Source organism: Gadus chalcogrammus, chromosome 6 (genome assembly GCF_026213295.1).
Source record: "Gadus chalcogrammus isolate NIFS_2021 chromosome 6, NIFS_Gcha_1.0, whole genome shotgun sequence".
NCBI classification, from domain to species: Eukaryota; Metazoa; Chordata; class Actinopteri; order Gadiformes; family Gadidae; genus Gadus; species Gadus chalcogrammus.
Genome location: NC_079417.1, coordinates 26,062,078 through 26,076,981, shown reverse-complemented (window position 1 = coordinate 26,076,981; position 14,904 = coordinate 26,062,078). Strand labels below are relative to the sequence as shown.

Sequence of the window (14,904 nt, the reverse complement as noted above, 5' to 3'; positions counted from 1 at the left end):
ATCCCGCAAGACAGCTGGGAGATTTACACCTTACGACCATGGCTTACGACTCACCATACAACTGGATCGCAACAAAAGTCCCCGCACCGGAAGCGTGTATCAATTAAACCACCGTCACCTAACCTCAAGTGACCTCCACCGCTAAGTGCTGCCCTCTGGTGTAACATTTCAAAATTACTTAAATTATTCAAATTAATTTCAATTATTTACTTTTGACCTCTGTCCTAACGCTGGAATTCGCCAAAAGCAGGAACAAGGGCCCAAGCAGGGCCGGATTAACAAATCATAGGCCCCTGGGCACAAATGTCTGAAGGCCCCCCCCCCCCCCCCCCCCCCTCCCTCAGTTGATGTCTCATCATGTCTGTGACTGTCAATTTTTCATCAATTTTTCATCTCTACCGCGTTTTTTTTTTTTCACCATAGGTGGACTGGCTCAATTGACAGGTTATGGGAGGGGGGTTAACTGTCACATTAGGCCACTATATTGTTCAGAATCATTATTTTGCTGTTCTTATGACATTCGTTTTAATAATGAATTTTAAATGAATACCCTATTTAATAATACCATGTATAATTATTTTAAGAGTACAAACATTCATAAAAAAATAATAAAAATCGTGTGGTGCCCCCCCACTGGCTGGGAATGGTTGGGGCCCCTGGGCACAGTGCCGTGTGCCCTAATGGTAGATCCGGCCCTGGCCCAAGTGTTGGTATTCTTACACTTGGACTAACAGGAAGGGGTCTCCCCAAAGCTCAGCAACAGGTGGACTGGACCATGCACAATGCTGGCCAAACCGACAGATTTTGTCTACAGAGGCCGCAGGGTGATCCTCCATGGGGACCGGCTGGCACCCTACAAGACCCTCGCCAGTACCGATGAGACCCCTCAGACCAGCTGGGGCTGAGCCAACCCCTGGATTGGACCCTTCCCCTGTTGTGATACCTGAGCACACAGTGCCACGAGGCACCAACGACGCCTTCCTTTGCTCCCTCAGGACATTGTATCATGGGTTGCTGGGGACAACTGAACCACTCAAGTGGCGCCGATTTTTCAAGCATTTATTAGTTAATTAATCTTTCAGTTCTGTTGTATGAAGAAAAAAGTATATTTGTGCTCATTGTTTTTGGTGTTATTATATGGTGGAACTGAATTGGGGGTCTCTTTTTGGAGATGGACGCCCTGTGTTCTTTCCACAGGGGAACACGTTGTTGAGAGAGAGCTTTTCTGTGGTGAATTAAAGAAATAAACACCTTCAGTTCGTTCTAAAGTCTGTGTCTTCCACTAATCAAAAGGCCTCCGATTATTACAGTATGTTTTAGGGATAAGAAGTATATATTTTTTTAAATCTAAATTACCAAGGTAACGTAACAGTAAACCCATGTAAGTGATGTTAAATATTAAGCAATGGCAATGATATGACGCCCCGTCAAACTCGAATTAGCTATACCGGAGTACCGGACTACTCCTTTGCTGTGAATTAGTTCTCGGATCCTCCTGTCTCTCTGCTATTGTTATGAATTGCCATGATTTGTGTGATTAAATTAAGCAATGCAACACACAAAGGCCTAATGAATGTTGTTGATAAAGTTCGTTTTGTCATTTCGTAGCCTGAGTAAGCATAAATAGCGTCTAAATCTCGCGATTATTTTAAGTCTACTTTTGAGTGCGTGTGCGAGTGAGTGTGTGCGCGAGCATACGCGCATCTTTTGTGATGACGTCTTTAAAAAAGCGTTCCCCCTCGAAAACAATCCCCACTATACACACACGCACACACACAAACACACACCCACAAAACACTGGTCCCGAGATTATGAAACTCAGGAAGTAAAAAAAAGGGGAAGTAAAAGGAATCGCACTCCTGAGCGTTTTATGTCTATTATGCTGCCCTTTGTTAACGGTTTCTCCTTCTATGGCATTGCCTGTAAGTATTTGAGTTATAGCCTAGTTCCCATCCAGCCTATGTGTGCGTTTAAGACTACTTAATATAATATGGGAAAATTTGACTCCTTTTATTCTTCAGCCTTATTATGAATGTTTGATACATGCCTGTATTTTTTAAGTAGGGTATTTTATCCATATTTTGTATAAACGTCATAATATTAAAAACTCAGTCCTCACGAAATATTTTATAGATCCTAGTTTTGCATTTTAAGATAATCATTATTATTTCTTGTTTCTCTGCCTCTGTCGGAATTATTTTTTAAGCCATTAAAACGGCTGAGATTCGATTGTGACTCCAATTTGATCCAATCTGAAAAACGGACACATTGTTGACTGTGCAATCGAGCCATGAGGAGGAGAGCGCAGCACAGGGACCCTACTCGGTTATAATAACGTGTATCCACCTATACCGGCCAGAGAGGTTGATTTCACTTTAAGAAGCTCTTAACGCCATCCAACACCACCCGCCATTGTTAGGTTCAGCAGAGGGATGACGAATAGAGATCAGGGATTCTCCTTTTGAAATTGATCGACATTCAAATGTGCTCTACCACCTCGAGTCCCCACAATCTGTCGTTGTCCGAGATGAAAGCATCGTCAAACCGAGACTGATTGTGTGCCCGGTGGGACACACCTGCCCTACCAGAACGGCCTCAAGCGAATGTGTTGTTCTTGTGTTTCAGCCTGAAACGAAGAAGACACGAAACAACGAAGCCGGTGATCGCAGTGGGCTTTATTTCATGGGGATGTGTTCAAGGCAGGAGAGAATACAAAAAGACGTCGACATCGTTCTGCAGAGGTGCAAGGCAGAGAGAGACTGCCCTTTCTCCGGTGAGTGTCATCCTCTCCTGTCCCTGATCACACCCGAGTGTGGGAGCACACACAGCGTTCACCCAGGCCCGGCTGAAATATTAATAAAGCAACACAATACCCTAGCTCCGTTTAATATGTGCTTTCTAAGGACGGATAGGCCATGCAATGTTTTTAAGAATGCAGACTAACATTACGTAACGCAAACGACATTGACGTTGTATACCCCCCGATTGTATGCCTTCAAACCATCTTTAGTCATGAGAGTTCATTTGAATGCAGTGAAGCTGCACAATTTTGTATTCCTTATTTAACGTGTCTTCCTCGAACCCCTTTTGTTGTTGCCATGGAAACTGTACTTGTGATCTTTTTCCAAAAAGCCATACGAGTTGTAATAAATGTGTTATTTTATTTGATGATATTATTTATTCTATATTAATCATCTAATATATTCTATCCATTTTGCAGATTTTAGATACACTGACTGCACATTCACATTCATCTATGCGAAAGGATCTACAAGGTATGGTATTTATAACTCACTTCATTCAGAAAACACTTTTCATTCACTATGTAATGTGGTTTGCATGAATTTAGGCAAGGCAATATGTTATCTGAAGGGATTCCCCGGAGATTTTGACATGCATCTTTGATTTGCAGTATTGCCTACAACTGGCCGTAGTAGCATTAATTTTAAAGAAATAAGTGGTAATATAGTCTGCAGTGCATGCACTCTTTTCTGAAATGGTATGTGTTTCTATGAATGTCTATGAATTCCATCCATAAGGACTGCTTTTGGGTCTAGTGAGACACCCATACTCCATTGGTCTTTCATACAATTAATAATACTATAATGACACCATGTTTCTAATCCCTTAGGGTGACGTATGCTGTGCATGTTTCAGATGATTATCCAGGTAAGGACTTGTGTAACAGACAAAGCATGAGCAATTTATTCATAACATGGGAAACTTAATGCCACCTTCTCTTTGGCTGGATACCGGAGAATTTACATTGAATATAGATTGTTCCTTTAATTTATACCTTTCTCCAATGTTAATTTCTCCCCCCCATATTTATGTTGTCCTTGTGTGTGGGATCGTGGGTTAAGTGGTGTGTGTTCAGGGTGGGGGGGGGGGGTGGGGGGGTGGGAGGCTTGTAGTTATGGATATGCGGGTGAGTGGACATGTGTATGGGAATGTTCTCCAGCGGGTGGATGAACAAAATGTAGTTTTTACCCTTTATTTCATACAGTCGTATTTTGAGACATGGAACAGTATAGGTGGGACAAAGTTGACTAAACTAGTCAAATTCAAAGAAAGTGGTGAAGGAAATTCAGTTCAAATGCAGAGTGTGGAGGAAAACATATGGTCTTGAGGCAGATGAAAAGCACAATATTTATTGCTTAGGAACAGTTGTGTGGACGGGGTGCCCTTGGCCCTGGACTTATCCTCTGGGATCCTCCTCTAACTTTTTCCATTTTCTTGTCCATGCTTTTGTTAGCCCTCTCACTACTGCGCTCTCCTTTTGCATACCTTTTGGCATATTTGCACATTAACTAACTTAGTTTTGATTGGCCGGTGAGCCAAGGCGCGTTGTTAGACCTGGGCATTCGAGGCTATAGCCTCGGATCTTTTGGGAATAGCCCCGGATCTCAATGCCATCAAGTAAAAAAACAAAACATAATGATGAAAATAGCCCTGTAGAATAGACTTGTTTGTGGTTGCAGTAGCCTACCAGCAGCCACAGATGCAGCATTGTAGCCATTAAAAAACGTAAAATGTTGATGTGTCCATATAAGGGCACGGGCGTTCGTTTTGACAACTGAAGGGAAATATAGTATACATTTCCTTCTTTGATGGTCTGATGCATTCTGTTCAAGAAAACTCCATAGCCAGTGGCGGAGCCAGAATAATTTTATAGGGGTGGCCAGACTGGGACCAAAATTCTCATAGTGGTGGCCACATAAATCAGAAACATGATTGTTTTCATTAAGCATCTAAAGTCGGCTTTACCTGATAGTATTAGGCCTTTTCATACCGCTGACATACCAGGCAGCGGAAAAAACGACTAGTTTATTCTAACTATTCTAGTAGTCCCAGTCCCCAATCCTGGAGTTAACTTAAACATACCCATCTAGAGGGTACATCTAGAGAAAATAAGTCCATTATTTTGGTGTCTCATTTTTTTTTGCGATTTTCACTGGCTACAATATTGTATATGTCAGTTGTCAAATTTGCTGAAGAAAATGTTAAACTTCAATAATTGTTCATAGTCAACTTATATAGTGCATTTATTTAAGCTCTCAACAGCATAACCATACAGCTTCGCCACATCGCCGGGAAAACACGGCACACACAAAGTACATCCATGGAATCAGCCGTTCAAAACCAGTCTGCATGAATCGGATGACAACTGGATGGCAGGGGATGCGGACAAGGAATACACCGCAGGGGGGAACATGATCCCAGCTCGCCGCATAGTAGCCTGGGTGCTTTAACCATGGAACAAGCTGGATACGGAGTGGGTGAAAAACTGTGTGTGTGTGTGTGTGTGTGTGTGTGTGTGTGTGTGTGTGTGTGTGTGTGTGTGTGTGTGTGTGTGTGTGTGTGTGTGTTTGTGTGTCACTCTGTTCGAGCCTGCATGAGAGTTCAATGTTGTCATTAGCTGTTACGTCTTTCTGACCAATCGCAGTTCAAGGCAGACCTGGGCTGTATATTCGGGAGGGGGCGCTCAGTTACTCCCCTCTAGACAAAATCGAATTGGTTGCGACGTTGACCCGGCGCCCCCCGAAAAGTTAACGGGCCACAGTGAATTCTCCCAACTCTCCCGATTACCACACAGGCACGCACTGCGTGTGCGTGCGTGCCTGTGTTTGTGTGCAGGGCAGGCGTTATTCAATTGCCTGGTAAACATGTAGGCCAGGGGTGCCCAACCAGTCGATCGCGGTCTACCAGTAGATCGCCGACAGATCCCAAGTCGATCGCGAGGGGTGAAGAAAAAAAAAAAAAAAAAGTTCAAAGTTCAAATTTGCGCGGGACAGATACGCGCGGTAGCGCATGTGCTGTTAACAGCAGTTGAAAGCCGTCAACAGTAGTTACACACTCCTAAACGTTGGCATGGCTGAGGGGAAACAAGCTAAGACCTACCATTTTCACCCTGAGTGGGAGGAAGATTATTGATTATCGTTGAGAAGGTGCCGTGCGCAGACGGAATGAAACCCCCACTGAAGTCCGTAGGTTCACGATACGATTGAGATGTACCCCAACGACTGACACTGACACGTCTGCTATCCAGTTAGCGACTGACACACACTGACAAGTGATAACTTAAAAATTAAACTTAAATGCAGACTTATTTGCCCATTGGGGGAGAAAACGTCCGTTGGAGCAGTGATAGCTTCTAGTTTGCACTGATTCAGGACATAATCAGTGCAAACTAAGAGACCCGCAGTGAATTCAACCTGGTCCACTTCCAATCGGGTAGGTGTATGACAGTGTTTATTAGGCTATAGGCTATTCTAATGTCTCATTTTGGCTGCTGGTGTATGTGGTGCACTTTCTTAACCTTAGCGTAAACATTAACCTATTCAGTAGGCCTGCCCTGACGTGAGTCAGACATGACGATTGGTCTTTCCTTTCCTTATGAAACTACGTTACAATTGCATGTTCATCAGGCCGATTTTAAAATTTTCTTGGGGGATAAACCCCCCGAACCATCATCTTAAAAGAACTTCTGGGCTACAGCTCTGAATGTTTTCAATTAGTATAGAAGCCCATGCAGCACAGTCTCATGCACTCCCCGATCGACACACCCACAGAAAGGGCAGCTAAAGAGTCAGAATAGGGCAGGCAAAATCATTACAGATTTGGTCGGCCCTCCTGCCAGATCAACACTGCATGAGCAGGCATATCAAATGTTACAAGTACAAACATAGATTCACAAATACTTTTAGTATTAAACCTATCAACATCTTTAAATAAAGTTTTAACTTAAATTACAAAAAAATAATAATAATACTAAAATACTAATGCTGCTAAAAATGACAATTTTATAAAGGATGCCAAAACAACCACACATTGTTAAGATATTTTCACATATAACTAAAGCATGTGCACCTATCAGTGCAAGGGCTAAAATATGCAAGAGTAAGAGAACTGAGCGACTACCAATCGCTTCCACGTTTGACCATGACCGGATTATCTTTTTTCTCTTTTATTTTCTCTTTATTTCTGTGGCAATATTTGTTTTGCCCAAGACAGAATGGCTGTAGTGTTTGAGGGGATAAACAAGGAAAGGCCTACATTGTTGAGTTGGAGATAAGATAGGATTATAATAATAATTGCAACAGTGACATTTGTCTATTTAAATATACTAGATTTTCCGCACGCATCTCTAGTTGTAAATAAACCCATAGCAATAATGTGGAAACCCCAGTCAATAATGTAACAAATTTCTGAGCGCATAATATAATAACATTTTCCCTATGATGTTACAACGTATAACATTTTGCCGCATTTGTAAATCAGGAGATTCGACCCTGAGGTTGATTCACACTTGTTGCTTTATATGCGTACATCGATGTTGTTTAGACATCAGTAGAATCAATGGGGGGTTTAGGGGGGTGGGCTTGCAAGGGGCGGTATATGACGTAGGGTCTAAGTTCGCAAGAGGCTGGATAAGCTTGGCCGCTGTCACTGTTGTTTGTTTTGATTTGACCATTACAAAATGGAGGCAGAACGGGCAGAACTTATCGCCATCCTCTTAAATGTTGCTAAAATTATGCACCATTTGCATCCACAAAATCCAAAGCATCGAACGACGAAAGACTGGAGCATGAGTTAGAGACAAATAGAAGAAACAACGATAAAGAAGGTGTCGCAAACAACTGTGTTACCAGAGAAAGAGAGCGTATTCTTTTGCTTCATTTCAGATATAATCAACAGTTGGACAAATGTAGTTGATTTCTGTGTTTAACTGAGAAAACAGGAAGTGGAAGGACGGGACCCTATAATGTTCAGCTGAATGTTGTCAGTAATAATAATAAAAAACATTTTCTAAAAACGTGCAGCTGTGAACTGATTTATTGTAATTTATTGTATGATGTGTACTTTTAGGGTTATGATAAGACCTATCTTTTAGCGTTCACCACAAATGACTCTTAAAAGCAGTGCCAACATTTAAATATTTTTTAACCATTCAGCAAACAAAGGCAACAGGCTGATTATCATGTAGGGGCCACTCAATGACATGCAGAAGCATCATCAACACGCCCACTGAAGTGATGTGAGAAATACAGACTTTCTACTCGTCATATAAGGTAATTAACATTTACTTCGGAAAAAATACTACCTCAGGGGGAATATTATTCAGGAGATTGTCAGGGTACAAATGTCTATGTTGTTTACACATACGGCCCATCAGGAGAATAGCAGGAGAATATCAGGATTTACACATTTGTCTGAAAGCAGCTACTGTTGGAGCATTTCATTACATTATAAAATGAGTCAATTTATGGGAAACAGGGGTAATTGTTTAATGGAAAGTGTAGTATACTATGCATGCAAATAAATTATTCAATAGCTTTTACTGTTATCCAGGGAAGAAAAGTGCATTGACATTTAAAAATGCATGGCAACTACTATTGGATAGTTGAAAATAATAATCATTGAGATGAAACATTTCTTCAAGTGTCCTGGCCATGGCAGGCATCAGTAGCCTACAGTTACACATAGCATGCCATGCACACAAAACATAAGAAAAATAAAACAACAAAAATGTCCTCAGGGGGGAAGGGGATATCAATGTCGCAAGACATTTCGGGAGGTTCAAGGAGAAGAGTAATATTAAGTTTGAGCAACAAAGTGTAAAGACATTTAGGGAGACTCAAGGGGTATAGCGTAATATTACATTTTAGCAGCAAAGTGTAGTCTTGTGGTGGACTCTATAGACATAATTCACCATACTGTGATATTGACATCTTTTCATTCTGCGTTATAGGGACGCTGTCCCTTTAAGGTCACGTGATTATTGTGTTGATATGCCGGTCGGCGCTATGTTTCAATTTAACAGTTTTATATGACAAAATGAACGACCTGCCGTAGCTTGTCGACGTGAGAAATTGTCTCTTCACTCCTTATATCGCAATTTCTACAGTCTATAGACAGAACGTCTTACCTGGGAGAGTTTTAACGGCGACGCCGTTAAAACAGATGGAAGGGGAGAAATCAATATCGCAAGACATTGCGGGATGCAGGATCGAACTTGCCGTTGTCTTTCAACGAGCGTGTGTGTAAGTGCTTGTGTGCAGGTGTGTGCGTTGTGTGTGTAATGCTGAGTCCTGTGCTGCCTTTGTCTTGAAGTGTATACTAGGGGTGTTACGGTACACAAAGTCACGGTTCGGTACGTACCTCGGTTTTTAAGTCACGGTAAGGTACATTACGGTTCATAGTTAAGGGAGAAAAAAAAAACCTGCTTGTTTGTCAACAACGGAGAATGGCCGTAGATCAGCAGCAATGAAAACACCAATAAACTTGGTTATGGCATTTGCATTTCTGAATTCCCAGACAGGGGTTGTTGAAATAGTGTCTTGAGCTGGGTTTGCACAGATCTTTTTTTTTTCCCCAGCAACAGTGATAGTAACACCTGGATGGTGCCTTTTCAAATGAGTGTGCAAGGGATGTGCATTTTTGGCAAAAATAATTTGAATAGTATTCGAAAATCGCTCAATCAAGAACCCCCCACGCACGCACACGCAATGACACAGGAAGAGGCTTTTATGATTTGTATGAAATCAATATGTTTATTTCAACAACTGCGCCATCAACATTGAACATCAAAATGCCAAAAGCCAAAGACGTTGACCTTGCTTAGCAACCGAGGACGCTATTCACCACCGGAAGTTGTGAAGGCCCATGCAAGTCAACATAGCGTTCAACAGCATTGGGAAGAGCCATGTAATAAATAACGATAGTCACATTCATTATTCGATATTCTAGGTGACTCAGACTATTCGACTATTCGACGATCGTTGCCCGCTATGAGCACCACATTTACGTACCTCTGTCTGTACGTACACCTCTGTAACCGCTCCGAAGTGCCTGTACCGTGAAGGTTCGGTACAAATACGTGTACCGTTACACCCCTAGTGTATACGTGCGTGCATGCAGTGTTTGTGCATTCGCGCGTGCTGTGTGTGAGCTGCAGGCTGCTTGGCACGTGCGCACTGACCAACTTAAGTAACTTGTGCGGCAGGCCTGCTATTATATAGTAGTAAGATAAATACATGAAAGAACCGATAATTTTGACATATATGGCATACGTATATGCAAAGTTTTCCCTGGCTGAAATTAGGCAGAGTTGTTACCCAGGCCCATTCTGCAGACAAAGTGGAGAATGTGCCAAACATTTTGTGCTCATTCTGGGATCATATTTAATCACAACATTAACATCGACTTCGCGTTAATATACTCCTGATGACTTGGCAACTGAAAGCACTCACCTATCCAGTGCATCCTGACTCTGATCGTATCTATCACCGGACCCTTCCTCTTCTTGTGGTGTTGCGCTACTTTGGAGAGGGGTACCTGCTCTTTTGCTACTTCCAGACCTGATACGTTTACCGCATGTCGACAGTAACATGGATTATTACTTTGTAAATGCCAATAACATCAGACAATGTCTGCACTGTTTCAAATGCCGTCATGATTCTCCTCGCAAACTCGCTTTATAAGGAAATCGCGGATTCTACGAGCCATATCTGCAAAGCTGAAAACTTGTTGTGGAGGGACTTTAAAGGTCCCATGGCATGCTTCTTTATGGATGCTTATATATAGATTTTAGTGGGCCCTTAATACAGTCTTTGAAGACGTTCAAGAAATTCAGCCTTGGTTGAGAATTACAGCAACTACGAGCCAGTCCCACAATGAGCTTTCTACAAACATGCCGACTTTTAGAGGCGGGTCAAGGTAGAGGGTGGGGGTGTGGCCCTGAGCAGCTTGCAGCCATGGTATCATGCGCTAGTGGTGGATTTAATGATTCGTTTCCTTGACCCAGTTCGTTCGTTCGTTCAGTCGAGTTTCCGGTGAATCGAATGGTGAACGAGACAAACGAGAGAAACAAACCGGTTCGGTTCGTTCGTCCAAAGACTCGTTTATTCAAACCGGTTCGCGAACGACCGAGCCAACACTACCATGCGCTCGTGTTTACAGTGGATGTTTCGCAATGGCGAGGCGCACACAGCTTTTGGCAGTGTTCTGTAAATATTCTAGAACACTCCGGGTTCTCCAGGAGGAGTCCTGGAGCTCTATATCTAAATAATATTATATCATATTATAGATAGATATCTATATTATATAATATATATTATCACGGCCAAAAGCAGTGTGCGCCTCCAGACGATATTATGAATCTCAAACGAGTGCGTTGGGTTCTCCGACGTCTCTGGTTCTTCCACGTCCACATCAATCTTAAGTAGACTGAACCAGGACATGGACGAGAAAGGCATTACTGCCCGCGATTGTTGACCACGATTGTTTCCCGCCGGAGCCCCGCTGCCGAGGCACCACCGTCTCGGAAGCGGGCAGCGGGCAGCACCGAGGCAGCACTGCCCTGTGGCAATGGTGCCTCGCGGCAGCGAGCAGCGGGGCTCCGGCGGGAGACAATCACGGGCAACAATCCCTTTCTCCTCCATGTCGCGGTTCATGTACTTCATGAAGTCAAAGCCAAAGTTCCTTTCCCCCTATTTCTTCTTAACCATGGCTGACAGAACCCCCACTGCGAGTCTCGTTGTGGAAATACCAGAGACGACAGAGAACCTGACGTGTTATGCGCCATAACACCAACAGCAGAACGGTTATCCAAATAACAAAGAAGTGTACAACAGTTGTAGCTCATTGTCTCATTGGCGGGCCAAATTCTCTGAGCGGGCAAAGCAGAGAAGGGGAGGTAACTTGGCCCCTTATGATGACATATGGGGCCAAATTCGAGATCGGAGCGTCTGAGCTTTAATTTTTCAACGGCAGAGCAGGTCTTCTAGTGCTCCTTTTACACCTAACGCCATTTCTAGCTACTGGGGGACCATAGGCAGGCTAGGGAAACTCATATTAATGTTATATAGTGAAATGTTCATGTCATGGGACCTTTAAAGGACTATAGGTTGTGTTTTCTAGTGATGGCTGGCGGTTTGTAGTGATTCAAGGGGCTGCCGACAACTGCCTCTCCGAAATATTGCTAGTCATGCACCCCAATAAAGCCAGGCCGCTCAGAAAAAATAGACATACAAATTAAGGAAATATGAGCAAGGAATAAGCACACAGCTTAGTCTCATCACCAAACAAACCCAATATAACAGCACTCACAAACACACAATACCTGGGTATTTCGCACTGGCTAAACACTGGACTGCCTTTTCCGAGGCACTCAAGACGTCACGACCAAGGGGAAACGCAAGGTGTGTGTGGACATATGCTGTGGCCTCCGAGAGAGAGTAAAGCTTTTCACTAAGATGAGTGTGGATGGTGAAGCTCCGTCTGAGCAGCGATTTATTTAATGCCTCTGTTCGAGTAAGGGTTAGGCTTTCCGGACAATTATAGCATGCTAAGGTGTGTGTGTGGTTGGGGAAGCTCCATCTGAGCAGCGATAGATTTTATGTCCTCGTCCGAATGAGGGTTTGGCTTCCCGGACACCTATAGTTTAAGACTAAGGTATGTGGTGCATTTCATATGTAACATCGCTCATTATAATGCGCATGCACAATAACGGAACAAAAAAAGTGTCACAAAGTTTTGGTTGGTTGTCTGGGTAGACTTTCAAGTATCATGGGCGCAAACATACAGAGACCAGGTGAGACTTAATTTATATGGCGACGTGTGTCTGACATAAGTACACAGTTAGGTCATCTTTAAATCTACCAACACAATTTAAGCACGCACACACATGCACGCGCAGACACACACGCGCGAGCGGACCCATACGTTGAAAGACAACGGTAAGATCGATCCCGCATCCCACAATGTCTTGTGATATTGATATCCCCCCCTCCTCCCTTCCATCTGTTTTAATGGCCCTGCTGTCGACAAAATCTCCCAGGTAAGACGTTCTGTCTATAGAATGTAGAAATTGCGATAAAAGCAGTGAAGAGACAATTCAACGGCAGGTTGTTCATTTTATCATATAAAAAACGTTAAATTCAAACATCGCGTCCCACCGGCATATCAACACAAAAGTCATCTGATCTTAAAGAGACAGCGTCCCTATAACACAGAATGAAAACATGTCAACAACACAGTATGCTCATAATTAATATTATTCTCTTTCTTGAGCCCGAAATGTCTTGCGACTTTGATATCCCCCTCCCCCCTGCCGACTGTTAAGTGTTTTTATTTTAATGTTTTGTGTGTATGCTATGTGTGACTGTAGGCTACTGCTGCCTGTCTTGGCCAGGACACTTGAAGAGATGTTTATTCTCAATGACGTATTCTTCTGGTAAAAAAATATATTAAATAAACATCTTAAACTCTGACGTCAGGTAGCCACACAAGCCTGTGCTTTATTTCACTATGGTTAGCTAGGGTGCTGCCTTAGCTGTTTATTTCAGTTGATTTCACTAAGGTGCTTCTGTAAATTAACACAATTTTCAGCTGTTTGTTATTATTATTTTCAACTAACAAATAATTGTTGCAATGCATTTTTTAAATGTCAATGCACTTTGATCCCTGAATAACAGTAAAAGCTATTGAATAATTGATTTACATGCATAGTATAATACACTTTCCAATGAACAATTACCACTGTAACCCATACATTTACTAATTTTATAATGTAATCAAATGCTCACACACAGGCTGCTTTCAGACAGAGGTGTAAATCCTGATATTCTCCTGCTATTCTCCTGATGGGCCGTATGTGTGAACAACCTATCCTGACATTTGTATCTTGAAAATCTCCTGAATAATACTACCCCTGAGGTAGTATTTTCTCTGAAGGAAATGTAAATTACCTTATATGTGAATGAGGAGTAGAAGTTGGAATTTCTCACACCACTTGAGTGGGAGTGTTGATGACGTTTCTGCATGTCATTGAGTGGCTCCCTAAATGATAATCCGGCTGTTGCCTTTTGTTCGCTGAATGGTTAAAAAATATTTAAATGTTGGCACTGCTTTTAAGAGTCATTCGTGGTGAATGCTAAAATAAAGGTTTTATCATAACCCTAAAAGATAATCCGGAAAAAAGACTCAAGACTCACCTGTTCGGAGTCCACCTCGACACTGCATAGCCACCGTCCCCCTTCTGGCCATTGTACACTGTATTTTGTTGTGTTGTATTGTATTGTATTGTATTATAGTACTTAACTGTGTAGCAACTGCAGTAGCTGCTATCATTGCTGTAACACGGGAATTGGTTAGCCTAGCGATTGTTGTACTTGCACTTGGTTCTATGAACATCCATTCTGTACCGGCAGTGATATATTGATGCACTTTTTATGACAAATGTACTTATTGTAAGTCGCTTTGGATAAAAGCGTCTGCTAAATGACCTAAATGTAAATGTAAATGTAAATGTAAAAGTACATATCACACAATAAATTACAATCCATGAGTTCACAGCTGCACGCGTATAGAAAATGTTTTTTTATTATTATTATTGACAACAGTCAGCTGAACATTATAGGGTCCCGTCCTTCCACTCCCTGTTTTCTCAGTTAAACACAGAAATCAACTTCATTTGTCCAAGTTTTAGTTATATGTGAAATGAAGCAAAAAAATCAGCTCTCTTTCTCCGGTAAAGCAGTCGTTTGCGACATCTTTCTTCTTCGTTGTTTCTTCTATTTGTCTCTAACCCATGCTCCAATCATTCATCAATCGATGCTTCTGATTTTGTGGATGGAACGGAATATATGATGCTGATCATTTTAGCAACAATTAAGATGATCATGATGAGTTCTGCCCATTCTGCCTCCACTTACTGTCAAATCAAAACAAACAACGGTGGCAGCGGCCACACTTATCCAACCTCTTGCGAACTTAAACCCTACATCATATCCTGCCCCCCTAAACCCCCCGTTGATTCTACTGATGTCTAAACCACATCGATGCCTGCATATAAAGCATCAAGTGTGAATCACCCTCAGGGTCGAATCCCCTGATATACAA

The 14,904-nt window shown here is 42.3% G+C and overlaps 1 protein-coding gene across 2 annotated transcripts in view; it reads left to right on the top strand.

Moving 5' to 3' along the window:
- Positions 1–1,414: 1,414 nt before the first annotated feature.
- The window catches only part of parp8 (poly (ADP-ribose) polymerase family, member 8), a 39,707-nt gene continuing 26,217 nt past the window's right edge, over positions 1,415–14,904 (top strand). The window contains exons 1-4 of one of the 2 annotated variants that reach the window (XM_056591521.1): positions 1,415–1,922; positions 2,626–2,773; positions 3,221–3,275; positions 3,632–3,669. In XM_056591521.1, coding sequence (XP_056447496.1) covers positions 1,911–1,922; positions 2,626–2,773; positions 3,221–3,275; positions 3,632–3,669 — 253 coding nt within the window. In that variant the 5' untranslated portion in view covers positions 1,415–1,910. The remainder of the gene's footprint in view (positions 1,923–2,625; positions 2,774–3,220; positions 3,276–3,631; positions 3,670–14,904) is intronic. The other variant, XM_056591523.1, reaches the window with a different exon arrangement.